Here is a 26160-nt window from a genome sequence, read left to right on the forward strand (position 1 = left end):
CTTTCGTTCTCTTTCATAAACTCAAAATTTGAGTTTCACACGTGCTCCAGTCTACTCCAGTTTCCAATTCCCCGGACGTGAAGGCGCTAACTTGAAGATCAGAAGTAAACCAGTGCACCCCTAGTCATCCTTGTAACGAGTTTACAGGATGAATCAACAGAAGGTGATGATCCCCCTCGGTAGATTCAAAGTCTCAAGTGGCATGAGGTTCCAGGATCAGGCTACCATATTTGAATCATTGGACGCAAAGATTGTCATACCGATTGATATTGCTGCCTAGCTGGCGCCTAGTGGTAAGAACAAAGATCCTCCTCGAGAAACAGCAAAAGCCGTGAAGTTCTAGACCTCGCATAATTATGAGTGGTAGAATTAGTCCGCTAGCTTCTACTGCAATAACTTGGCAAGATTCGAAACCACGCCTCCGTAATGAACTTGGACTTGAGTCTCGAACATGGAGGCGTGCCGCAGGAGAAGCACGATCAGGAAATTACCTCTTGAGATATCAATTGCAAGAGGAAACGAGTTCTTCTTGCAAGTACTTGCACATTTGGACGTGCTCGTAATGTATTCCGTTGGATATTTAAAAATCAAAAATAATGTACTATGCGCGGCACGAGGCCCAGTGCTGCCGATTATTCCCATAATAAAGAAGAAATGATTGCCGTCCTTCTGCCTATGTAGGGGAAACCAGATCATTACATACGTACATATTGTCGAAAAGTCCGTCGAGCAAGTTCTTAATACACGTAACGGTACAACCAGGCAGTATGGCGACAGAGAAAACTTCGTGGTGGGAAGAACCTCGCAGACTAAGGGGGCCGCCGTTATATCGTAGTTTGCGGAGGGGAATCTTTTGACTGACTTCCAACCCCGAAGTCACATGTGTATGCACCGAAAGAAGGTGGAAAGGGATTGGGAGGGAGGTCGAAGGCAAAAATGATCGCTCTGAAGATCCAATATGCTTGAGGTCCAAGGTTGAATAGGGAGTCCCTGGGAAGAATCAGACTTTTACTGTAGGATCGCAATTTGGGACAGACTGTAAATAAAATTTTGATCTGTGGCCGATTCCGCCCTCAGATCGGTCTTACTGCTTCGTCGTCATCTAAAACGTCGTCATGCCGAACGTAATGACCGGAGCCTATCTTCGATGAACGTGTCTGGAACCAAAGAATAGTGCTAAACTGCCACCAGATCATTGTTTGTCGAGTATCACCATCTCCTTGATTTTTACTCGCGAAGCAGACTCGATTACTCAGGCTAGGAGATGTTCTGCGTCACTTGTCGACGCTGACAAGATTACGCTCTCCGCGGATTTGAGCGGCACGAGGATGCGCTTATTGAAGACTGCATTAATTATCTATCGCGATGTGGTCGTAAAGGTAGTGGTAGAATCGGGTAACCTATCAGATTCAGCGTCTCAATACTAAGGGCATCTGGTAACAATCAAGATGTTTTGGTGCGTGAATATATGACTTACGTCCAACTTGATTTCACCTGACTCGAGTACGCGTTGCAGTACATTTCACCTGTACAATACACAGATACAGATGGCCTGACTTCTTCCCGACTCAAGTTTGCGCTTAAATCATGCAGATTGAATTAATATTGACGAATAGGTTGGACAATGTTAGAAAATAGCGTTGAAAGAGCTGTCAAAAAGGACGAAACTCTTCTGGGCAGCAATTAAGTCTGTATGGCACGCCAACCAATGAGTACGAGGGGGCGGACCAAAAGAAACCTAACTTAGGCTATCATAACAATGAAGCAGATAATTGTCTAAAAGTGCTCGGTAGATGCAGAATTTATGGTTGCTTGCATAATTTCGTTAACTGTTGGAGGCGCAACTGTGTGCTGCCGACTTGAAAGACCTATTGAAGCAGCATCACCATCGACATCCATGGCGTCTGAGCCCACGTCCAGTTCTTTCTTGCGTTTCGTCGCCAAGAAATGTAGGTACGCCAGACTATGCTGTGGGGGTGGTGTCCGAGCGGTATTCATTGGAGGAGCGGCAAACCAGAACAACTCGTTTGTGTCCGGAGAGCGATCAAAATGTTTTACTAATAAAAGGTGTAAGCGGATTAGAAAACGATAACAAAAAACTCACTCGTTTCGGGGGGAAGCTTGTCGTCAATTGGGGGAACAGTCAAATTTCCTGCCGCGGTCAGCATGGTCCGGTCACGATTGTCCTCGTGCGTGTGAGTCTTAGGAGGACTGTGCGCAATTTCGACCAGTCGGTCCTGTGGCATAGCAAGTATGTAAGTATAAAAACGGGGATTAAACATCACCACGGTTGAGTGGTCTATTCATGAATACTTGCCTTGCTGACCTCGGACATCCCTAGTTCTCCAAAGCCTTGCCATCTTGGGAGACTTTTCTCAAGCTGCTGGCGGACGATCGCCTCACTATCCCCGACCTTTTCTTCTGCAGCCACTGGTCCCTTTAGAGGAGTGGATTTGGTGGTCTGTGACTCGGAAGTTGGAGGTACAGCGGAAGTTGGAACTGTTGTCCTCAGTTTGGTTGTTGTAGAAGTGGAAGACTGCATAACAAAGGGCTGCGGCGGTGCAGCGGGACCCGTTCCGTGGACCTTTTGAGCAGATGAGGGAGGTGGCGAGTGTCGGGGCACAGGAAGAATGCTTCTCTTCTGCCATTCAGTTTCGAGTACAGTCTGAACGCGAATAGATAACGTCGGAAAGCCCAATCGGTGTTCAGGGCAATTGCGCCGCGGACAAGAAGTGGAAAACGAACCTTGAGGGTCTGCGCATCAGTAGCAATTTGACTATCTGGTTCGTTGTAGAACAACGCGTTCCAAAACACGAGCGACAGATCGGTATACTGCGTTCAGCGCGTCCTTGTATCTGTTTCGTTCAACGCTTGACTTAATGGCGTTGATACATCGGGGCTCGGGTATAACCTATGAAATAAACATAATTTGGACGTGTCCAGCGTTCGTTTCCGCGGAATATTAAAAATACCTCATAATACTCAGGCCACTCTGATCTATCCACCAGATCCATAAACAATTGAGATAATTGACGCTTTCCGCGAGCTGGGGTTGCTGCAACTATAATTTCAATGACCTCTTCTATAGCGGTCTTTTGCGCAGCTGTTATTGTCATGGTACGGGCTTGTGTCTAGAAAGTAACTTGAAGAAGCGTTGTTTTGAATTGTTTATCAAAAGCCTTGAAAATTAACAAGAGTCTACAAACGTAATTGATTCCGCTTGAGCCTCGGGCCCTGAAGAAGTTCAACTATGAACGAACTTGATCTTGTTGCTATCTGCAATCAGAAATGAATTTCCTGTGCTGCCGCCTCCATGATTCCACTACCGGCGGCTGCGTCATTTCCATTGACTAATTATTAAACTAAGTATAGGAGAAACACAGATTCAAGCATGCATATCCAACGAGCTGTTCTTCTATTTCCATCCCACACGAGGAATGCTTCATTTCCTCAAATGCATCTGAATGCACCGGGATCGTCGTTGCTCATATCTGCCACCTGCGTGGTCAAAGAGAACCCTTCGAAGTACCACCGGAAAGGAAGTCTGTGGGCCATCATCGTAGTACTCAGACAACGAGGCATACCGAGCGTGGTATTTCCGCTCCGCCGAGAATCGAGTGGAAGCTGAGATGTTGTTGCTCGAGTCAACGCGTGCCAGTGGGGGAAGTAGACCTTTGTTATTACGGACCGACAGCCCATTAGAGTATGTCAATATTGATGCAACAATTTCCTTCCTGCAGCAGTTGGCCTGTGGTCTTCCCCAACAACACGCGGGCCTCCGAGGCTTCCTGCGAAAGCGATGAGTTCAAGATGAGTTATCGGAGTTCTCAGATGAGCTAGCCTCAGCTCCAGTTGGTTGGTCCACGCCTAATTACAATTGCAGAAATCGGTGCGAGCCGCTGGGGTCGAATGCTAATTTCTGCCGTAAAGCAGCTGCTCGTTGCCTGGGCCTTCATAGATTTGGTCCTCGTTTTCTTTATGTCTTCGCACCTTTAGGGTTGCAACGGATGTACCCAACGAATTATATATATAAGCTTTCCTTGCTCACAAAATTGGCGTGAACTTCATCAGGCTTCGTCCTCCTCGTCGATACCCAGCTGCCCCCTGACGTCCACGCCATGATGCAGTGTCCGAGCCCTCTTGTTCAACAGCCTAGTTTTCGGCAGCACCATATACAGAGCGCTCAACTGGGTCCGTCTCTTTCCCAGTCAAACACGTCGGATTGGGTCGCAGGCTTCTTAGAAAGATCATCCATCTACGACGCATACGATATACAGAGCGGTAGATGTTCTCTCCAAGATAGCGGCGCATCGACAACGTCGGCCCTACGTGCCATGGTCACCGGACCACCTATATCCCTAGATATACCCCCATCTTTAGCTAACTTTCGTACCATCGCCGGCGGCCATACCTCATGTGAGTGGTCGGACGCACTGCCTTTATTCTACCAGCAACAACTACACTACCCATACCCTGCATGCGATAAAAGCCCATCGTCGTCACATTTTTCTTCTTCGTCGCATTCTTACTGTATTGATCTTCCAACATCGTCCAACATGGCTCACCCATCGCCGCCGCTCCCACCTGCCCTGCCATTACCCGGGCCTTCCACCACCCCTGCCGAGATAACACAATCCATTCGCACTGCATGTGCCAGCTCTTCCAGGTCCGCGGCATCGCGCAACGCCAAAAGTGAAAGCTCAGGCCCAAGACCACGGGAAAAGAAGCATGCCTGCTGGATGTGCGAGAAATCTTTTGATAGGCCCTCCACATTGAGAAAGGTCAATATTATTCTGCCGCTATAAATAGCTAGCTCATGTAAAATGTCTCTGCCTCGCAGCATTTGCTCGTACATACAGGAGAAAAAGGTATGTTTCAAAATTGCTGCGGTCGTGCGACGCTAAAACTTGAGATTGAAATTGTAGCGTTCGTGTGTGACACTTGTGGCCGTCGTTTTGGCGTTGCGTCCAATCTTAACCGTCACGTTAAGCGGTGCATTCTTAAGCCCGTAAACACTGCGAATCGCACAAACCAGATGACATCTAGTGATTCTGCTGGGACGTCACAAGAAGTCACATCCGTCCCGCCGGCAGAGGCTTCCACTGCCTCAGGTGTTGCCGCATCATCAGATTCAGATTCGCGACCGAATAAGCGTGCTCGCGATGAATCGACTACGTCACCATCAGAACAGCCTAAGGCGTCCGCAAAGAGGCGACGTCGTGCTCCGTCCCCGTCGCAATGGATACCGACATCCCTTCTTCCATTCAATCTCTTCCCCGTAGAGTCTACAAAAGCGACTACCGTCCCCCTCCCACCTGTTACGGCAGTCAAAGATGAGGTATCCAACGAGTGGGTTGAGGAGCGCAACTCATGGGATGAGAGTGTTGGCCTCACGCCTTATCACCCTTGTGGATGGAAAGGTACCCTCCCGGGCCCAGCCGTAGGGTTCGGCGGCAAAGATGTAGGGAACGTCGGCCTCGTGAATGGAGGAACGTACGTTATGGGAAGACTTGTCATGGTCTAATCATTTTGGTATCTGTCATATTCTTTCCTGGATTCTTGACTTTCTCGCTCATGCTGATAGAGCTGAGAGTTTTCTTGCCATTGAACATTCTTGCTGGCTTATTTGGACTTCCTTGGTTATAGTTCCGCCCTAGCATTTATTCCTCACACATCACCTAGTACCCGCCAGCTCTATATCTGGCCTCATCACTATTTGCTTGTTTTTTTGGGCCCATTAGGGGTTTTTGAAGTGCTGGTCATCGATCGTTGTCTTCACGCATCTAAATTACGATTGCTCCGAGTACGTACTGTAACGTTAGCTTGTTATGAGATCTGCGCCTGTATCGAGTATTATCCTGACGATAATCTATCCCGTTTTTGCTCTTCGCCAGTTTGAGCCCAGAAACATCTCCCCAAGCAAATTGGCTAGTGTTGACGTAGCTCCCTCGACTGTTTCTCGTAGCGATGTTGGCCACGGACGGGCGCCGCCGCCGATCAGAGTCTCCCCAGGGTCCTTTACGTTGATTGCGGTGGTTTTCCGACGTTGTACATGGCATTATATTCCAATAACCTTTTTTATATACGATCATATATCGGCATGTATGACGATATCTGCGGCTCACCAGTCTCTAATTGTGGAGATGTTTCGCCCAGTGACTTGGGGGAGCTACGGCCGCGGTCCGTAACCGGTGACAACATAGCGGAAACCACGTGCCTTGGGCAGCTCGGCACCTGGATGGCTAAATATTCGTTTGGAAGAGGTTGAACCTTCTTCAAACTACCTGGCAGGTGAAGAGCCACGAGTATTGGGACTGCAAAATCGTTGGACTCCTCTCGAGAGAGGGCGAAGAAGAATTAAGCTGTTATCGATGGACTGGTCTGCACCGCGTGTGCTACATGTGTCTATGCACGATCGAGACCCTGGACTCCGCCAGGCCCCCCGGCACCACTACCCTTCACTTTGGCCTCTCCAAAATTCCGCTGGCCTACACCTGCTCTGCCCCAAACCTGGCCGCACGAGCGCAGTCGGAACACCTCACTACATCGTGCAGGTACCTCGGAAGTAGGAAACATCATAGTAAATATCCCGAGATCTTGTGACATGTTCAGCATGAGGTGGCATGCCGCCTCAGATGCCTGTAGTATTTACCGGTCATGCATTCAACGTTGTTTTTTAAGTTGTCCTCACAGAGGAGATAGTGGAACCGGTGAGGGTGGCGCCCGTGTCCCCTCCAATTGTACACCTTGAAACGCTAACTGGCTGGTCGCATGATGTTTTCGTGTGATTTACAAGGATACCGATTCACAGTTTGCGGTATTCTCGTTACCGAGGCGGACAGCCCCTACGTGGATATGCTATCGGGGTTCGCTCTTTCCCAGAGGCTCCCGATCATGATGTGGTGGGTCGGTGGCAGACCTATTAAGTACAGTAAGCACAAAGCCGTATGCACATCACGCCAACGGTGAACTTCAACTATTGGTACGCATCGTCAAACCCCCAGCTATCCGGTGATAGATTTACCTGGGAAAATGTTTGCCTTGTCCCATCTTCCCAAGCCCCCCTTTCAAGGTTCCTCGGGTACGCTTTGTGGCGACTGCGCTGGTGAATAGACAAAGCGAAGAGAAATTTCTCCTCAAAGAGAGGAAAACAATTAGACATTTTTGGCCATGACCCACGCCATGATCAAAATTCTCGGGTTGCAACCCGCGCCAGATCGGGGTCGTACACTCTAGCTGCAACGTTTCGTAGAAGTCTGTTGTAGGGTCATTAGCATATCGCAGCATCCCCTTCCCCTATGGTTCCCACCTACCCACCTCTGCGCCCACCCGATGTCGATATAGGGTCCTGTGACATCTTCGTCGAATTCTTGCTTCCCCACAGTGTATGCATGATTTACAGGAGGCGTGACGTTGTCAGCCAATCGTTCGTCTTAGGCTATCTTCATCTTTCCGTACCACTGAGGACATTATGTAGCACGCCGTAAGACTTTGTTCGTGATATCAAGACTGCTGAACTGCTCACCTCTACAGCGTGACGTGGGCGATGCTATCGTCTATTGTAGTCTAGCAGACGCATATTTGACACAGTTTGTAAAAATGCTCCCCGGGAGGTTCAGTGTTTTTCGCGCGACAAGTCAAAGGTGCAATTATCGCGGTGCTGAAGGATCTCAAATGGCGCCTGGTGCGTCATAATTCTTCCTCGCTCCGTGTATCGCAAATACACGTAAGTGAGGCTTACCGTCACCTGAATAACGATTTGACCAAGACCTTGATAACGTGGCCTCCCACTACGGAATCACCCTGATCGAGCTGGACAACTCGTAGTTGCTTATCTGCGGCTTCCCTACGTGGGCGATCATTTTCTATGACGTTGACGATAAACGTGATATGTACCGTTCTCATTGCTATCTGTGGAATGTCACTCCATTGTGATCAAAGATAACGAAAACAACGCCCTCACACAACAACTTTGAAGGTAAGTGCCGCATATATCCATCTTGATTACGGTATTACCATAATGGGAATTTGCGCTTCACTACATCGTGCTCGAAGTTCCACCCACTGTGAACAGTGGTACGTAACCCGTAAATGCCTTGCAAACATGAGCACCAGTTTAACTCCGCTACTGAGTTCGAGCTCATTATGGTGTGGATCAACTTGGGTATATGTAGTAGGTTCTCAGTAACTCAGGAACGGAAAACGAATTCCAAAACACCAACCGAATCATCCAGTTGGACTCTATAAATGACATTCTTTCGCAGCCCATGAATATAGCCATCGTCGTGGATGCTTACAGCCACGGAGACACGAGATTCAGGCGGGAATGTTGACATTCCTCGTGGTGGATCGATCGACTATGGGAATTTAGAAATACTGTAATTGGTGTGAAGGGGAACTGTGCATCGATGAACGTTCAGCAAAATCACTGTGATACACAGTCCACAATTCGATTATAACTTATCTGTCCTTATCGGGGGTTTATCGGCGGGTGAACCAAGTCCCAGAAGTCAAGAATTTGCATTCGAAGAAGTGAGATTTACATTTTCGCAGTAGGTCACAGGGTATACTTGGGGTCGTCCAAGCTCTTGATGATCCTTGTGGGTTCATATAGATTTTCCGCAATGAACTTCCCATCTAGGAGGCTAAGCTTTAGCATCCCTCATATCATTTTATGAAGATTACGGCGTTTACTTGGTTCATCATTCTGCCCGGCTCTCCATATTGCCTCTTCCATGTCTTTAGCCACGCCCGTGAGGACGTGCCTCTTGACCAACCGCCGCTTCGCTTCCTCCAAATCTACCTGTATCCACCATCGTTCGTCCATTAGCTGTGCACCCTGCTCCCATATGTCGTGCTTTAACATGGAGTATAAACCCTCGATCACAACCAGGCGGTGGGAAGGGTATATCGATACAGCATGAGGGGTAGGATCTTTCAGGGCATGATCAAAAGAAGGGGCAGTTATCACAGCAGCTGCTGGTTGGCGTAAAAGCTTCGCGAACCCAACGTAAGATGGTCCGTCAAAAGTCCAGTGTGCACCGCGACGATCATGCGCGAATTTAGGATCTAACATAGCATCTAGCTGTGCGCGGGTCAGATGCCACCCATCCAAGCCAACCAAAATGGCGGAAGTAGAATGCGTGGTGCTATCAGCAGCCAAAAGCGTGTTGACTTTGGCGACTACCAGCTCAGCCAATGTTGATTTGCCTGATGCAGGGACGCCTGCGATAGCAACCAAAAGCCGCTCTCCAACTGCTTTACTGGCTTGCAAGTAACCATCAAATTAAGTGGCATTAGTCTCTAATAAATAAACGTACAGTTTGAGTTGCTGTACGAGATAGCTGGCGAGGTCTTCTGCAATGCTGTCCATGGCGTTTGACGCTGATAAAGTCATGCATCGAGACGATATTTGTAGTCTCACAGGACGACCTTAGCTGGGTATTACGTTATGAGTCTTATGACTTCAGATAATTTTAGCTTGTACCTCTGACTTTCCGTGAGCCGTATTGAGCATAACAAGGTTGAGCTCAGCGCGTTGTGTCCTCCGGTACAGCTGGATGTTGGTGAAAAGCAACGAACACAATATTAATCATTTTACGGAATGAATTATGTCACAAAAGGACTACACGGTCGACTCCCACGTTCCATCATGAAGGAGCCTCAAACACAAACATCACCCTCCCTGTCGTGGTTCTCGAATCTCCTCACCAATGGATCCGATGATCATGCCCTATCTTAATTTTACTCCTAGCTAGTCGGAAGTTCATACAGAGCTTGATGCATCAGGTATCGGTCGAACGCGTTCACCCGCCGTACATTTATTTAATGCCTGACCAAGTCCTCCGAGTCCCCGCCCGTATTTCCTTCCCCTCCTTTCTTTGGAAAGGTGTGTATTTCTTCGCTGTTCTACGTGCCTCATATTGTTTGATGGCCGATCTTAGCGCCCTATATGTCACCGTGGTCAGTACTTAAAAGACCCCGACAGGCGGAAAAGGGGTGAGGCCTTTTATTATTATTATCCAATTTCTGTCCTTTTCAGAGTAATACTCTATGTAGGACATCACGATCTACACTAGAGACCCCCAGTATTTCGAGTGCATCTCAGGCGCGCGAATGCCCTGATGAATGGAGCGTGCCCCCATCAGTCCGCTGTTCCCCCCGGCCGTTTAAGACGCTCTGCCCTTTGATGGAGATGACTTATGCGTTCGCTGTCGGTGTATGGTGCTGATATTGTGTACATATGCTTAACGCGTATTCGGCTACCGGAGGCAGCTGGTACAGGAGTCGGGAGGGATGCAAACGAGGTAAGTAATGATTGATCGGTGCGCTGGTTGATCGATGACTTTGTTGTTTGGCTGATTCCGCTTCTTTGGCGTGTGATTCCATGTAGTCGAGTATGAAGGATGTGGATACAATGGTGGTGGTACAAATAGATGTAGCTTGATGAGATATTTGAGTTGCGAGGTTTGTGTGCTTCATAACGTTGGCTCTTGACTTGACACGGCTGATCTGTGGTACAGGCTGGATCAGTTTGGCGGTTTGCGAGGGAGAGGTACTTCACCGAAGGTCTGTCTAAATCTACCCGTAACCCGTGGTGTTAATGAAGCGTACGAGGTGCTGAGTCGCGCTGGGATCTGAGAGGAAGAACGGTAACGAGGAGGCTTTGCGTCCTAGTGAGCAGGCGAGGGTGAGGGGTAAGGTCTTGAGATGGGATGGAATGAAGGTTCATGCGCAGCCAGCCAACGCGAGGCCAGACTGTCAGTCACGTCTGAGTATAAGATTAACTCAAGCAAGAGAGTTGTTCAGCCATTGAAACCTATTTACTCTAGAGTATCTGTCAAAATTTGCAATTAAATAACAATCACTACAGCTGCAAAAATCTAGGGGATCACACAATGGCACACATATCTGGTTCACCTCTGAGATCTGAGCACTGAGCACTACTAACAGTAGCTCTGTCCAACTGTGCTGTTACCTTTGTGCTGTGGCTGCACAGCAGCCTCATGTCCTCCTGCAAGCTCTGGACAGCAAGCGCCTACTTGTCCTTCAAAGTGCATCCCACAACCATCCAGTGAGTTTTCCATAGCAAAGTCAATTGAAATGCCCGTCTGTCTGTCTCATCTTCATCACGCCTCGCACTCTCCATCAATCAACAGCTGGATTGTTCTGCAACTTAAGTCTTGTCACAACTGACAAGCTTCAATTCAATCTTCATACGTCGTTCCTCCAGATTACCACCACCCAGATTATTTCTAACCACACCCTTGAACCCAGCTAGTACTTTCAGTTAGTTCATTGCATCCTGCTGTATATCACATCTTTTGCCTATGAGTGATGATCAATGCTAGTATTTCCATCTCTTATCTCTCACATGCTCTCTGACCTCTGTGACAGTTATTGAAGGAACTTGGGCAAGGCTGGCCCAGGTTGCTGTCAAGGGTGCTCAATATAACTCCTGTGAATGTCAGCCCCACCCAAAATGTTTGGATGGGACTTGGGTTGATCTCCTGAAATACATCCACAAATTACTGGACAACCCAGAGAAGAATCAACTCATTTGGCTGCATGGCATGGCTGGTATTGGAAAGTCTACCATTGCATTTACAGTGGCTGAAAAGATGAGAGGTCTAAAAGTGACAGAAGAGATGAACGTTGAAAAGCAGCTTGCAGGAACATTCTTTTTCTCGCGTAAGCACACCAAATGCTGCACAGCTGGATATTTCTTTGTGACACTTGTTTACCAACTTGCCACCAATTTTCCAAGTATCCAGCAGGATGTGAGCAGAGCAGTCTGCAACAACCCCACTCTACTAGACCCAGATACACCTCTCTGTGACCAGATGGAGGCTCTCTTTCTCCAACCCCTTTGAAAACTTCAACTCAGATTGCATGGATGTCCACCATTGTTGTTTGTTGTCGATGCACTTGATGAATGCATGTCTGGACCCGAGCTTACTGATCTCATTCTTTCCCTTGCACAAACTCTTCATGAGCCTGATCTGCCTGTGACCCACATTCTGCTCACTAGTTGCTTGGAATCACATATCTGTAAAGCCTTTCTGTTAAGAACCATGTTGCTCAAGGGGGAGAGAGACTGACTCAGAGGGGCTTGGCCTCAGCTCATATGCTGTGCCCCTTACCTGAGGATGTGCCCTTCATTTTGTATGAGGTCCGATGATGGTCTGACGAAGTCCAGAGGACTTCCAGAGGAGCACAGGAAACATCCGGAGGAGCACAGGATAGTTCCAGAGGAATGCAGGAAGTGCTCAGGAGAGTTCCCACTGCAAGGTAATACTTCTACAGGAAACAGGATGGAAGGATAGGAGGTCCAAAGGTCTGGAGGACAGGAGGACAGGAGGACAGGAGGACAGGAGGACAGGAGGATAGGATGTCCAGAGGTACAGAGCACAGGATGTCTGAAGGACAGGAGGATAGGATGTCCAAGGGTTAGGAGGACAGAACATCCAAAGGTATGGAGGGCGGAACATCCAAAGGACAGGATGCCCGGAGGTATGAGGGACAGGAGGTCCGGAGGTCCGGAAGGAATAGGGGCTACATTGAACGGAGTCCAATGTAGAAACAAACAGAGGTAGACTACCCTAAGGTAGAGTTGGAGAGACAGGGATTGGACCTAAGTCTGGAAAGAGGGTAAGTGCTGGAAAGGCGGAGCTCTGGCCTAGGGAATCAATCCCTAGGCCTGATGGGTAGGACAGACTTAGGTGGACCAAAGTCCAAGAGAGGATTGGGCAAGTCTAAGTTGATATTCAAACTAAGGAACTACAGGAGTATCTACAGGAGTTATATACTGAAAAATATCTGAGGGGATCAGTAAGCAAAGGAGCAAGGCTATGTACAAGCATGTGGAAACACATTAGTAAGTAAGTCAGAACATAAGTAAATGAACTTGGAGATGAGGACTTGTACAAGGATCAATAAGCAAGACAGAACAAGAGGTAACCAAAAGCTGGAAGGCAGAGAATGCCTAAATGGGGATAGGCGCAGGATATTGGACAGAGGGTGGGAATAGGTCTGGAGTTAAAATCCGGAGGTCTGGAGATCTGGGGATCCAGAAGACAAGGTGGATACAGGACCAGAATACAAGAAGGTGGATATAGTCTGGAATCTGAGACAAGGTGAAGTCCGGATGTCTTGCTGGATGGAGTGCACATAGGGTGGACAGGATAGGGTTGTACGGATCAGGCTAGCAGTGAGGATCCGGAGGTCCGGAGCTCAGGGGTAAATCTGGAGTGTAGTTGATCCTGCTGAGGTGTGGAGTACACAGCAGAAGGGGATCTGGGAATGAGTTGGATATGGGGTCTGGACATAGGCTTGGAAGGTGTGGGAATATGATGGAATGTGGGTCTGGATTGTGGGATATGACACTTTCAGAACAAAGAGGTGCACCTGCTGGCATGTGAGATACCAGTGGGACTTCTGGGGAGGGCATCGCTACCATCATCTCGCTAGACAGTGCTGATGTCAACAACAACATCTATATATTTTTGCAGCATTCATTTAAAGAGCTGTGATGCCGCTATACCAATTTCCTGCAGCCATTGGGGGATAACCTTGCCAAGCTGGCGGGCCGAGCTGGCAGATGTTTCATTGTGGCGTCTACAATGATGAAGTTTATTGTCAATGATGGATACAAGGATCCCTATGATCGGTTACAGCTAATGCTTGAACTGATGAGCAAGCTGCTAGCAGGAACAGAGGTGTACAAGTTATACAATTGTATCCTCTCCACATGTGCTGATCCCAAGCGGGCATACCTACACTTGTCCATTGTTGCTGCACTTGCAGACCCTCTGCCACTGTCACAAATCTTGAAACTTCTTGGCCCTGGTCAGGGCTGTGATGCCAAGATGATGCTGGTGCAGCTATGCTCTGTCATGGATATTCCTACTGACACCAGTCTCCCCATGAATATCTATCACTCATCTGTTCACAACTATGTTTCCAACCCCTCAAATTGCAGCCTCCCTCAAGTATGCGAACACAATATGCCATCACCCCACACCCTACTTGCTGATTCCTCCCTCCACTTGATGAAGATGATTCCAGAAAGCATAGCTCTCTTAGATGCACTTTCAGAGCTGAAGAAGCAAAGCAAAGCTATGCGACATGAAGACTCTCATAGGTTGAAAGACTCATTAGCATTCCTTGTTCAGTCACCAGAGCCAATGTCAGCTATCATCTATATGCTGTGGCTTCGCAGAGATCATACTTCAGATTCAGAATCTTGGTTGGGGACTGTGGATGGGTGTGCCTGGCTGCAGATCCAGGCAGGATGAGACTGGCTGCAGACACAGGGAGGACAAGACTAGCTGCAGACCCAGGGAGGACAAAAATGGCTGCAGACACAGACAGGACTATTCTGGCTGCAGACCCACAGAGGACGAGACTGGCTGCAGACCCTGGGAGGATGATTCTGGCTGCAGACTGAGGAAGGATGATACTGGCTGCAGACCCATGGAGGACAAGACTGGCTGCAGACCCAGGGGAACTTATTCTGGCTGCAGACCCAGGAGAGACAAGAGTGGCTGCAGACTCAAGGAGGACAAGAGTGACTGCAGACCAGAGAGGACGAGAGTGGCTGCACATCCAGATGAAATGAGGGTAGCTGCAGACCCAGAGAGGACGAGAGTGGCTGCACATCCAGATGAAACAAGGGTAGCTGCAGACCCAGGGAGGATGAAACTGGTTGCAGACCCAGGAGAGACGAGTCTGGTTGCAGATCCAGGGAGGACAAGACTGGCTGCAGACCCAGGAAGGATGAGACTGGCTGCAGACTCAGGCAGGATGAGACTGGCTGCAGACTCCATGTGGGTGAGACTGGCTGTGGACTCCCCATGGTCAAGCGTGGCAGTCTACTCCTGTGGCCTTCATCTGGATAACAATGCAAGAATTCTTGAAGACATCAGAAGTGTTATGAACTAGGATAGTTGCAATGACAGCTGCTCGATAAGAGCGACGGCTGAAGTTGAATCAAGACCTCACAAATGTGAGGGTCGTTAAGACAAGTCAGAGAGAGTGTCTCTGGCTTGAATATTGGTGTTCAGACGACTTAAGATTGGGGGTCTTAAGCGAAGGAAGTTCTGGTGAAAACCTAGTAGGATTAAAGTAAGGATCTACTAAGTACATAACCGATCTTATATAGACGTAAGTACTTTAGGGCAGGTATGTATGCGTCAGTGATGAGTCATAGATAAGGATGAGTCAGCGATAAGGAATGAATGAGTCATCTAGCAACAGCAGTAGTGATCGTGATGTAATACAGGTATAGTAAGAAATGAGTCTAGTGACGGCGCATTGAGGCACGGTCATGACGTAATACACAAGTGAAGGAAGAAAATGAATAGGGGCAAGCGTTACTGTAACAAGAAGTGATCAACAAGTATATCATTACCAATGATGTGCAAGCCCATTCAGTCACATACCCTGTATAAAACAGGCAGCCGAGGTTGAAAATTCCCTGTTCCACACAGGCCAGCAGACTTCAGCCAATCGAAAGTATTTCCCTGTGTCTAACACTCAGCTGGTGAGCTTGATGGGAGTTGAGTTTATCAGGTGGGCCCATGCATAGTGATACTTGATATTAACATGTTGGCCGATGGGCAGGGAAAAATGGGATGGAGTGTGTGTGAGGTTATCAGCTGGGCCGATGTGGGTGTGAAGCCATCATATGGGCCGACCAATGAAAATGAATATCTGATGCCATAATGTGGGCTGGTAAAATTGAATGCCTGATACTATCAGATGGGCCGACAGCATGTGTTGGCTGATGCAATCAGGTGGGCTGATAGGAGCTGATGCCATTGAATGGGCTGATGGCAAGGAATACCTGATGGTATCAGATGGGCCAATGGAATGCATTGGCTGATGAACTCAGGTGGGCCGATGACATTGAATTCCCGATGATATCGTATGGGCCCATGGAATGTGTTGCCTGATGTAATCAGGTGGGCCGATAGGAGCTGATGCTATTGAATGGGCTGATGGAATGTGTTGGCCAATGTAATCAGGTGGGCCAATAGGAGCTGAAGCTATTGAATGGGCCAATGACCATGAATGCCCGATGCTATCATATGGGCCCATGAAAATAAATGCCTGAATGCCAGCAGATGCTCTTGATTCATGTGTATTGGTTGGCCAACATTGAAAGTAGAGCCATGCTAACATATGATTCTATAGGGTAGGCCGATGCAGTCGGTCAGTATCCAGTAAAGTTGATTGTAGCTATTCAATAAACATCATTTATGAAGATCAATCTGTTGTAACCACATTCTACTGGTATATACAGAGGGACAGCCATCTAAGCAGAAACCATTACATCCTGAACTACATCCATGTATTTCACATAATGGGGGCAAGGGGTCCCCACAAAATTGTGAAGGCTATCGCACATGAACCATGCCCAGATGATGCAATCACCGGTGAACATGAATCCATGCCTGATGATATGTCTGGAGCAGGTGACCATAGAACCAGAGTTATATTGCAGCTGAATTCTGAGGCTGGAAAGGGTCATGAGGTCATCAGAGTAATTGCCAACACTGGTCATGAGGTCAAACCCCTCTGGAGCCAATCTTGGATCCTGGTGAAGGGGACATTGCCTATTGCATATGATGGATGCGCAGTTGAAGACTGAGGCCCAAAGCTGGAGATGAGTATAAATGTCACTGAGATTGTTTTCAAAGGCCCATTGACCGAGATTGATGTGCATGGCAACCAATGCCCAATACATCTCTGGATGCATGACCCGAAGGACCACTGAGGCAAGGAGGGCTGAGCGCTGCATTGATATGATGACCAATGGTCCATGGTCCCCCTTCAGGGTTGCCAACACCTTGGGAATGAACCCACTGGTGGCTGGAAAACCATGTGGCTAGAATACAGTGGCTCAAAAAACTGTCTGCATGTTTTTGCATTTTTCACTATCTATGATATTGTGTGAGAACGAACAAATGCCTCAAGAACATGCTTATACCACATTGTAGTATGGCTTCAGGGCTTTCATTTGAGCCCTACACCGTGGGAATCGGTGGAGATATGGTGGAGACATAAGGCTTACAAAATCATGACTCATGCGGACAGTTTTTGAGCACATATTAAAACTATATAAATCATCATTTATGACACCATAACAATCATGCCACCATTAAATAAATTATAAAGTGGTGTCATTATGTCATTTTAAAATCATATCTAACTATAAAAACCAAAAATTTCCATATGTCATGGTTATATTCACCATGAAAGCCACCCCCCCTGCTCAAAGGGATAATATCCTCTCTCTTTCCTATTCTGGCCTCCCTGCTTGTCAAATTTCCTCTAGAACTGGAGTATCCAAGTCCACTGTGGCCAAGTTCATCAAAGAAAGTCACACAGACAAGGAAAACTTCTGTGAAGGGTGTCCATCCAAGCTCACCTCTACTGATAGGAGGGCTATTATTCAACATATCACTACAGGAAAGGCTGATAATGCTGTCCAGGTCACCTATTACATCAATTCCACCATCACATTCCCTGTCTCTTCACACACTGTGAGAAACATTCTCAAGACAGCTCATCTCAGGTCAGTAACAAGGAAGAAAAGGCTCTCCTCTCTATCACATATATACAGAGAGGACTAGCACCCTTCTTTTTTCACATATATACCTTGCCATCTGACCCAATCCTATTTATTGTGGTCTTATATGATCATATAACATGCTTCCAGTCTGTATAAACACATATACAGAGAGGACTAGCACCCTTCTTTTTTCACATATATACCTTGCCATCTGACCCAATCCTATTTATTGTGGTCTTATATGATCATATAACATGCTTCCAGTCTGTGTAATCCAATTCTGATGGGCTAAGGCAAAGGTTAGTCATCTCTGCATATGTGTGATAGAGAGGAGAGCCTTTTCTTCCTTGTTACTGACCTGAGATGAGCTGTCTTGAGAATGTTTCTCACAGTGTGTGAAGAGACAGGGAATGTGATGGTGGAATTGATGTAATAGGTGACCTGGACAGCATTATCAGCCTTTCCTGTAGTGATATGTTGAATAATAGCCCTCCTATCAGTAGAGGTGAGCTTGGATGGACACCCTTCACAGAAGTTTTCCTTGTCTGTGTGACTTTCTTTGATGAACTTGGCCACAGTGGACTTGGATACTCCAGTTCTAGAGGAAATTTGACAAGCAGGGAGGCCAGAATAGGAAAGAGAGAGGATATTATCCCTTTGAGCAGGGGGGGTGGCTTTCATGGTGAATATAACCATGACATATGGAAATTTTTGGTTTTTATAGTTAGATATGATTTTAAAATGACATAATGACACCACTTTATAATTTATTTAATGGTGGCATGATTGTTATGGTGTCATAAATGATGATTTATATAGTTTTAATATGTGCTCAAAAAACTGTCCGCATGAGTCATGATTTTGTAAGCCTTATGTCTCCACCATATCTCCACCGATTCCCACGGTGTAGGGCTCAAATGAAAGCCCTGAAGCCATACTACAATGTGGTATAAGCATGTTCTTGAGGCATTTGTTCGTTCTCACACAATATCATAGATAGTGAAAAATGCAAAAACATGCAGACAGTTTTTTGAGCCACTGTATTCTAGCCACATGGTTTTCCAGCCACCAGTGGGTTCATTCCCAAGGTGTTGGCAACCCTGAAGGGGGACCATGGACCATTGGTCATCATATCAATGCAGCGCTCTTTGTTCGTTCTCACACAATATCATAGATAGTGAAAAATGCAAAAACATGCAGACAGTTTTTTGAGCCACTGTATTCAAGTGAGTATTGGCAGCTCAGCAGAAGCAAGAGGTCTTACCTCTTGGCCTTGCTGGAACCAGCAGGGGGCGACATTGATGCATCCCAGGGTCAGAGGGGGTCGGTTGCTGACATGAAAATAATTGGAACATGTCCTCCAATTGGTCTCTGTCCCACTGGACGTGCTCCTCTTGAGGAGAAAACTCATGCTGACAGTTGCACTGTCCATATTGGCCTATTGGGTTACATCAAATGCTGGCTGATAAGTGATAATACACAGACTCACTTGGATCCAGTGGTTAATTGCTTCTGGGAGGTACCATAAGATTATGCAGCTGCCAGAATCGACAAGGACCAAGGGCTTGTCCAATAATTGCTGGGAGGGATGAGGAAACTTTTGAAGCAGAGCTTCTTCATGTTTTGCAATCTGGCCAGTGGAGTGTCTGTCAAGGGCTTCATTGTAGCAAATCATGTCAAGATCGAGCTGAACTGGGATGAGTCAGTACATCTCTGACTGAGAGGAAGAAATGGCTGACTCAGGTTTGTGTAGGCATCGGCAAGAACCCAGACCAGTTGCTGACAAGCAAGCATGGTTGGCACATCCAGTTCTAGTGGTGGCAAGACTGACTGGTGCTGACTGGAGACATGAAAAGCAAAGATCATGTACACAAAGTCGGCCACAATGCATGTTGTATGCAATGCCCAGTCAGTCTGGATTTGGATCATTATTGGGGGAGAGGGAGAGGAGAAATAATTGTTGATTGGCTGATATAATAAGTGACCCACACACAAGTAGTAGCACTATGTACATTTCCAGTACATTAGGTGAATCAAAGTCACATTATGTATATTTCCAGCATTCTCGGTGCAATTGGTGGGAGGGCTTCATCTTCAGTTGCTCATATTCAAAGACCTTCAAGAACCAAATCACATTTAGTAAAACTATGTATATTTCCAGGATATTTGGTGAAATAAGGGATAGGACCATATGTACAGTAAGTAATCATAGTCACTGCTCAGCAAGACAGTATGTACAGTAAGTAATAATAGTGACCTCTTGGCAACAAATCACCAAAGAGAATCCAAGAGCTCATCCATCAGTGCCTCAAGTCTTGCCATGGTGGCTGCAGCCACTGTGGCAACTTGTGTCTTCTCCTCCAGCAAACAAGACAATGCATCACTGAGCTGTTGGAGATGGGCCCTGACCACCACAATTTGATTGACAAGGGCATCTCCATCTGCCTGGTCAGTGATCACAGGACCTGGAAGTAGCATTGTTCCCATCGGCTAGAAACAATAATGAGTGTAAGTTAAGGATGAGAGAGAAATGACCGACCAGCTGCTCAAAGTGGTCTCTGGTCATCTCCATGACCTCCTGAAGGTCCAAGAGCAGCAATTCAAACCCCAACCTGTCAAAATGATCCATTCACCAATTGTGGTTGTATTCTCACATGAGTTGGTGAGTGGAGCCCAGGGTTGGGTTGCTCAGAGAACAATGTGCAAAGAATTTGTCATGGAATACATCGGTAGTGATGGTACCAGTTTGGAAGCAGATGAAGCAACCAATGATGCTGCAGAGGAGGTCAGGCATGGTGGGATGGATGTTGAGCACCACACACATATTGATGAAGGGGAACACAAAACACTGTAGGGGTCATCAGGTAAAATGTGACTGACCGACTGACTGACTGATGAGACACTCACATCTGCTTCCCATTGAATGTGCTGGATGAAGCTGGCTTTGTAGGCTGGGGTGTGAGGCACATAGTTTTGGTTGCAGATGAGCCAGATGGTGGCAAAGTGAGATGTGGCAAACTCTAAGACGTTTGCAGCATCCAAAGTGGTGAAGTGACTCAGATCATATACAGAAACTGTAGAGGAGTTGGACATATTGGGAGGTGCTAGGTGTAGTTCTGGGTCAGAAGGCATTTTGTAGTGATTGGTAATGTAGTTGTGGCACATCCACAGTGGCACTCACCATTGTCCTAATTTAGGTGAGTCCAAGTGCAGATGTGGCCACAAGTGGACCCTGGTTACCCTGCCACCACAGCCACCCCTTTTATTCTTTCAAAGCCATCTTGGGCATTCTGGGAGAGTCGGAGATAAATCTGAGCCTGCCAGGCTGCATAGCACCAATGACCAACCATCTCATTTGCTTCGGCCTCATGCATTTGGCCAACCCATTGGTTGGATTTATGAAGAAAGAATTTTACCATCCAAGTCATTTCCCAACTGACAAGAAACAGCTCCTCTGCCCAATGATTGCAAAGTGTTAGGGTACACAGCCAATGGATATGGTAAATTGTGACAAGCAATTAGCAACAACCAGGACTGAATGAGACTGTGCTGGTCAGCATTGGTCGGCTGAGTATGCACATTCATTCATCCAGTCATTGCTATCAGAATCTCCCTCCACATCAATGGACCAGAACCATGCCAAGGTGCTATTCCTTTGACCGTGTGCATTTGGGTTGGCCACAACAGTAGTAGCCTTGAGGCCGGTGTGGGAAACACAACAAGAAGAGAACTGGAAAGTAGACTTCTAATGTTGGGCTAAATGTGCTATGCCTAGCTGCTATTCAACCCTAAAGGGTTTCTGGACTAAGCTCAGTGCTCAGAGAGGATAGGAAATCATGCTAATAACTGCTCAGTCTCAGACTGGTACTGGTAGGTGGTGAAAACTATGATTATTACATAAGCACCAAAAGTGCGAACATAACACTAAGTAATATCTGCCTATACAAGCCCACAGAATATGAAATCCCTACACTAGCCTTTTGCAATGGCCGATATTTGGTCAATAAGTTGTTGGCACTGAGTTCAATGAGCTGCTTGCGGCATTTTGAGTAGATCTGTGTGCTCAACTGAAGAAGCTTGTTGACTGAGTGCACCTGAGCCCATGCTCTGGTCAACCAAGCTTGTGATTTTGCTGTCCGAACCATGGTGCAAAAGAGAATGGCCTTGTTGGCCAAGTTAACCCTGATGGCATGCAAAGCATCTTTTGCCTGGCCTTCTCTCAATGATATTTCTTGCAGCACAAGGTCAGTGACACCCCACTGGGCGCACTTGTCAATGCCAATGTTGGAGGGCAAAGGAATCACCACTGTCTCGGGGTTGAACTCCACTGGCACATTGTCATCTTCATCATTGGACTGATCAGCATGGTCAGATGATGACCCCACAGACTGCAATTCTGCAGCATCTAATATCATGTTCATGCCATCTAGCTGGTCATAGCCCTCATATTCATCACCAAGAAATGTGACTGCTGCCCTGATGAATTCATCAAGTTGGCCTTGCAATCAGTTGCAATGCTGAGCCACAGCCAGCTTTTGGGTGTTGGTTGGCCACCTTCCCAGTTTCTTTACATCAATTAGGAGGGCTACTTGGGTCTCCTCAAGAGTAATTCCAGCAGCCAGCCAAGTCACAGCACTGCGGTAGATGTTACCAGCTGGCCACCTTGCCTGGCAGTTCAACAGGTGCAACTCTTGCTGTTTTTTTGTCAGTGTTGTCTCAAACATGTCAGCATGTTGTAAATAGGTGTTGCATTGTGACTGACCTTTTGTCAATTTAACTTCATATATGTCCATGGCACTGGGATTTTGGAGTTGGTCATCCTGAGCTGCTGTGGCCTCGGCTTCCCATTTCACTAGAGTTTCATTGTCGGTGGTCTCACTCAACCAGTCAAATGCATATTGGCTGTCTTTCACTCCCTGGACAGCTTCCTTGAATTTTCAGCAAAGGAATTTGCCTGGACACATCAGTATTTGTTATCTTGGCAATGCATTATTACTCACTTATGTGAATCATCTTCATGAAATTGCAGTCATTCATTTGAAAGTCCAAGCATTCCTTTCAGTGGGGGGTGGACATCCCCCTCGCTGAGGGCAATATAATGTTCAATGGTGCCCAAAGGGTCTCCATGATTTTGCCATCTATCCTTGCGGCACCAGTGATGAAGTTGGAGGCATACCAAACATAACATTTGTCTTGATGTCTGTGAACGTGCTAGAGGCCAATGCCAGGAATGATGTCCATGCCCCATGGAAGATTGAGATATGGGAATGTGTCAATCTGCTGGTTGAGATGCTTGTGATATTGACAATTAATGTTGTAGAATGTAAATGCCCGGTCAAATCCATTGGTGTTGTAAGACAGTGCTTGACACAGTGCATAATCCATGTTCATTTGCCTTAGGCTGACCAAAGCATCAGTTCAACCCAGTCCAATATAGTATTTTGAACAGCAAACCTTTCCCCCTTCTGAAAGTCCACCATTGAATGTGGAATGAAACACCTGTGTCTAGTGCAAGCACACCCACCAATGCCAGTCACTTCAAGCCTGTGCCAAGATGCATCTGCTTGGTTGACTGCTTGGTGATTGTTGAAATCAGACCTTTGCATGGTGTCCTGCACATCAGCAAGATGCATTTTGTATTGGGCATCACTGACCATGAATCCCAAGCCATTGGTCAATGTGACCTCATCAGTTGGATTGGCTGGATACAAATGCTCAGCCTTGAAATTGCTGTCCATTACCAAGGATCTTGAATACAGCCAGGCAGGATTGGCTGCATTCCTGTCTGCCAAATTGACATTAATGCTGGGCTGTGGGCATGCTGGGCAAAAAAGTGCAAGCTCCCCTGCCTTTGGCTTTGGCTTCTCATGGCTGAACCCATGCCACTTGAGCTGTTTCAGCTGCCACCACTGCCTGCTGACCCTCATCAATTCCTGGTATCAGTCCTGTCAGCATTTATTAGCAATGTGATGGCAGCCATGATCCTCACTCACTGGAACCAGATGAGGGAAGATGCTGGATGTCACCCTCCTCAACTTACTGTAGTAGTTCATTGCCGATGTCCTACATTCCAGGTTGTCCAACAGGAAGTTGTCCAACACCACAAATGTGAATGCTGTCTTCAGCAAAGTGAAAGATGCAGGAAACAGGCCAATATCAAATAGTTGCATGTTGGTGCTCAGGGCCCTGGGGCACCAACAGAATCTGATCATCAGTGAGTGGAGCCCTGAGGTATCCACTACCATGGTAGTCTGAGGATCATTGACCAGGGGCACCCAAGGGCCTTCGGTCAAATGGTCATCTTCATCATCTGTGTTGTACCACTCATCAGTAAGTCCAGGGTAAGGCTCTCCTGTGTGACCAAGGTGTATTTCCAGACCGATCTTGGTCAAGGAAGTGTCCTTGAAGAATCCCCCAGTCCATTGACTGTGTTAAGGTTGTACTCAAGGGTTAATGGATCCTAAGGGCTTCAGCCTCAGCTCATGTGCTGTGCCCTTTACTTGAGTATTGCCCCTTATTTCAGGAAGGCAAGACTAATGCATCTGGAGGGTTGGATGGGTAGCATAGCAGATCCAGATGACTTCCAGATGAGGGATAAGTATTGTAAGACTAATCTGGATGAGTCCAGACCAGAAACTAGCAGTAATGGCTGTTGTAGACAGAGGTGGATGCAGATAGACTATAGGAATCAATCCTAAGTCTCAGAGGGTGACGAGAGTAGCAGTACTCAGGTCTAGAGGACAGGAATGAGCAGAACTAAGTTGATATTTGAACTGAGGTGCTACAGAGAGTTACAGGAGGTTATATACTATAGGTATCTAATGGAATGATCAATCAGCAGAGTCCAAGGCTATGTATGAAGCATATGGATAGTCTATTGGTAAGTAGAAACGGATCACAAATCATGAAATGGAAATGAAACATAGGTAATGGATCAGGGAGCAGGATGGATATACAGATAGCCGAAATACCAGAGTTAGGGGATTACCAAAAGGAGACAAGTGCTGGTTGTGGATTCAGATGAATTGTGGACCAGACTGGATGAGTGGACAGATTGGATGACAAGATGTTGGAGGGAGATAAGATGTGAATAGGATTGGAGATAAGATGTGGATCAGATCTGAAATGAGATAAGGATCGGATCTGAGATCTGGATATGCGGATATGACAGACTGATCCTATGGAAAGGCATGCAGCTGTGAGCAGTCCTACAGCAATGAGTGCAGAACAGGGGCTTGCCCATGCAGCCATGACATCTATAGACTCTGTCCTTTGGACAGACCAAGCAAGTTCTGGTTGAAGGTGGACCCTCTTGCCAAAGGAGCAGGTCCAAGTACTCATTGGTCTTGTCCTTCCACTGGCACAGATAGTCATCTTGACTCTTGATAAATTCTCAGCATCAATAAATTGCATGAGGGAAGCAAATGGTGAGCTTGCCATGGACTTTTGAAGCTGACAAGGCTCCAAGTTCCATTCACTGAGGTCATAGTATTGGTAGTCACCCTCCCCATGAAGTCCTCTGGGGGATCCCTTCTTTGTAGGGGATTTTCTAGGTGTCATATCCTGTATGCCAGACATAGATCCCATCATATTCCCACACCTTCTGGACCTATTTCTGGACCCCATATCTGACTCATTCCTGGATCCCCTATCCTGTTCACCCTATGCACATTCTGTCCAGCAAGACATCTGGACTTTACCTCCTCTCAGATTCCGGACTACATCCACCACCTCACATATCTTAGTCCTGTTTCTGCCCTGCCTTCTGGATCCCCAGATCTCCAGACCTCTAGATATTAACTGTTACTATCTCTGGACCTATTCCTGCCCTCTATCCGAGATCCTGCACCTATCTCCATTTAGGCATCTTTGCCTTTCTGGTTCTCAGTTATCTCTGTTTCCGTCTTGCTAATTGATCCTTGTACAAGTCTTCATCTCTGAGTTCATTTACTTATGTTCTGTCTTACTTACCAATGTGTTTCCACATGCTCATACATAGCCTTACTCTGTTGCTTACTGATCCCCTCAGATATTCTCCAGTATATGTATAACCCCTGTAGATACTCCCGTAGTTTCCTTAGTTTGAATATCATCTTAGATCCTGTTCTACTTGCCTAATCTTCTTCCAGACTTCAGTCCATCTGAGTCTTGTCCTTTTTCATAAGGCCTAGGGATGGATTCCCTAGGCCAGAATTCTGGACCTTCAGATTTGTCCCCTATGTCTCTGTCCCAAGTCTAGGGATTGCTTCCCTAGGCTGGAGTCTTGCCCTTCCGGCACTTACCCTCTCTCTGGACATTGGTCCACTTCCTGTCTCTCCAACTCTACCTAAGGGTAGTCTACCTCTGTTTGCTTCTATATCAGACTTCATCCAATGTAGCCCTTATTCCTTCTGGACCCCTGGACATCCTGTCCTGTGCACCTCTGGGTGTCCTGTCCTTCGGATGTCCTGTCCTCCTAACCCTCAGACATCCTGTCCTCCATACTTCCAGACCTCTGGACATCCTGTCCTCCTGTCCTCTGGACCTCCGGACATCCTACCCTTCCATCCCATTTCCTGTAGAAGTACTACCCTGCAGTGGGA

At 47.1% G+C, this 26160-nt stretch overlaps 9 protein-coding genes across 9 annotated transcripts; 2 read left to right on the forward strand and 7 right to left on the reverse strand.

The window, feature by feature from the left end:
* Positions 1-1776: 1776 nt before the first annotated feature.
* On the reverse strand, positions 1777-3116 carry BJ212DRAFT_1482112 (uncharacterized protein; the record flags this gene model as incomplete). The annotated part of the gene is made up of 6 exons (XM_041340363.1): positions 1777-2057; positions 2105-2237; positions 2327-2665; positions 2746-2754; positions 2798-2911; positions 2973-3116. The coding sequence occupies 6 exons, from the start codon at positions 3114-3116 to the stop codon at positions 1777-1779; spliced, it is 1020 nt and encodes a 339-aa protein (XP_041191836.1).
* Positions 3117-4556: 1440 nt separating this feature from the next.
* On the forward strand, positions 4557-5524 carry BJ212DRAFT_1300673 (uncharacterized protein; the record flags this gene model as incomplete). The annotated part of the gene is made up of 3 exons (XM_041333020.1): positions 4557-4781; positions 4841-4868; positions 4926-5524. 3 exons carry the CDS (start codon positions 4557-4559, stop codon positions 5522-5524), a joined length of 852 nt encoding a protein of 283 aa, XP_041191837.1.
* A 213-nt stretch (positions 5525-5737) lies between these two features.
* On the reverse strand, positions 5738-6606 carry BJ212DRAFT_1300674 (uncharacterized protein; the record flags this gene model as incomplete). The annotated part of the gene is made up of 4 exons (XM_041333021.1): positions 5738-5783; positions 5812-6073; positions 6126-6284; positions 6414-6606. 4 exons carry the CDS (start codon positions 6604-6606, stop codon positions 5738-5740), a joined length of 660 nt encoding a protein of 219 aa, XP_041191838.1.
* A 1766-nt stretch (positions 6607-8372) lies between these two features.
* On the reverse strand, positions 8373-9616 carry BJ212DRAFT_368886 (P-loop containing nucleoside triphosphate hydrolase protein). The gene is made up of 5 exons (XM_041343033.1): positions 9488-9616; positions 9321-9432; positions 8695-9263; positions 8465-8637; positions 8373-8400 (listed from the first exon to the last, which is right to left on the reverse strand). The coding sequence occupies exons 2-4, from the start codon at positions 9395-9397 to the stop codon at positions 8558-8560; spliced, it is 726 nt and encodes a 241-aa protein (XP_041191839.1). The 5' UTR covers positions 9398-9432; positions 9488-9616; the 3' UTR covers positions 8373-8400; positions 8465-8557.
* Positions 9617-11411: 1795 nt separating this feature from the next.
* On the forward strand, positions 11412-11873 carry BJ212DRAFT_1274365 (uncharacterized protein; the record flags this gene model as incomplete). Its single annotated transcript, XM_041331152.1, has 1 exon — positions 11412-11873. A coding segment is annotated over one exon (462 nt), but the record flags the coding sequence as incomplete, so codon positions are not given.
* A 4445-nt stretch (positions 11874-16318) lies between these two features.
* BJ212DRAFT_1274383 (uncharacterized protein) lies at positions 16319-16825 on the reverse strand (the record flags this gene model as incomplete). Its single annotated transcript, XM_041331153.1, has 1 exon — positions 16319-16825. A coding segment is annotated over one exon (507 nt), but the record flags the coding sequence as incomplete, so codon positions are not given.
* A 1975-nt stretch (positions 16826-18800) lies between these two features.
* BJ212DRAFT_1300676 (uncharacterized protein) lies at positions 18801-20671 on the reverse strand (the record flags this gene model as incomplete). Its single annotated transcript, XM_041333022.1, has 8 exons — positions 18801-19016; positions 19068-19270; positions 19318-19418; positions 19854-20068; positions 20118-20190; positions 20233-20352; positions 20401-20426; positions 20486-20671. The coding sequence occupies 8 exons, from the start codon at positions 20669-20671 to the stop codon at positions 18801-18803; spliced, it is 1140 nt and encodes a 379-aa protein (XP_041191842.1).
* Positions 20672-22083: 1412 nt separating this feature from the next.
* BJ212DRAFT_1274557 (uncharacterized protein) lies at positions 22084-22515 on the reverse strand (the record flags this gene model as incomplete). The annotated part of the gene is made up of 1 exon (XM_041331164.1): positions 22084-22515. A coding segment is annotated over one exon (432 nt), but the record flags the coding sequence as incomplete, so codon positions are not given.
* Positions 22516-22636: 121 nt separating this feature from the next.
* Positions 22637-23823, reverse strand: BJ212DRAFT_1447626 (uncharacterized protein; the record flags this gene model as incomplete). Its single annotated transcript, XM_041338424.1, has 3 exons — positions 22637-22789; positions 23233-23511; positions 23572-23823. 3 exons carry the CDS (start codon positions 23821-23823, stop codon positions 22637-22639), a joined length of 684 nt encoding a protein of 227 aa, XP_041191844.1.
* Between the last annotated feature and the right edge of the window lie 2337 nt (positions 23824-26160).

Source organism: Suillus subaureus (genome assembly GCF_016647635.1).
Source record: "Suillus subaureus strain MN1 chromosome Unknown BJ212scaffold_21, whole genome shotgun sequence".
Classification (NCBI taxonomy): domain Eukaryota; kingdom Fungi; phylum Basidiomycota; class Agaricomycetes; order Boletales; family Suillaceae; genus Suillus; species Suillus subaureus.

Coding starts and splice junctions, on each gene's coding strand:
- BJ212DRAFT_368886 (XM_041343033.1), bottom strand. CDS start 9,397: ATGACTTTATCAGCGTCAAACGCCATGGACAGCATTGCAGAAGACCTC. Junction 9,264..9,320: donor CTCGTACAGCAACTCAAACT/GTACGTTTATTT, acceptor CTTGCAAGCCAG/TAAAGCAGTTGGAGAGCGGC. Junction 8,638..8,694: donor CGGGCAGAATGATGAACCAA/GTAAACGCCGTA, acceptor TTAGCCTCCTAG/ATGGGAAGTTCATTGCGGAA.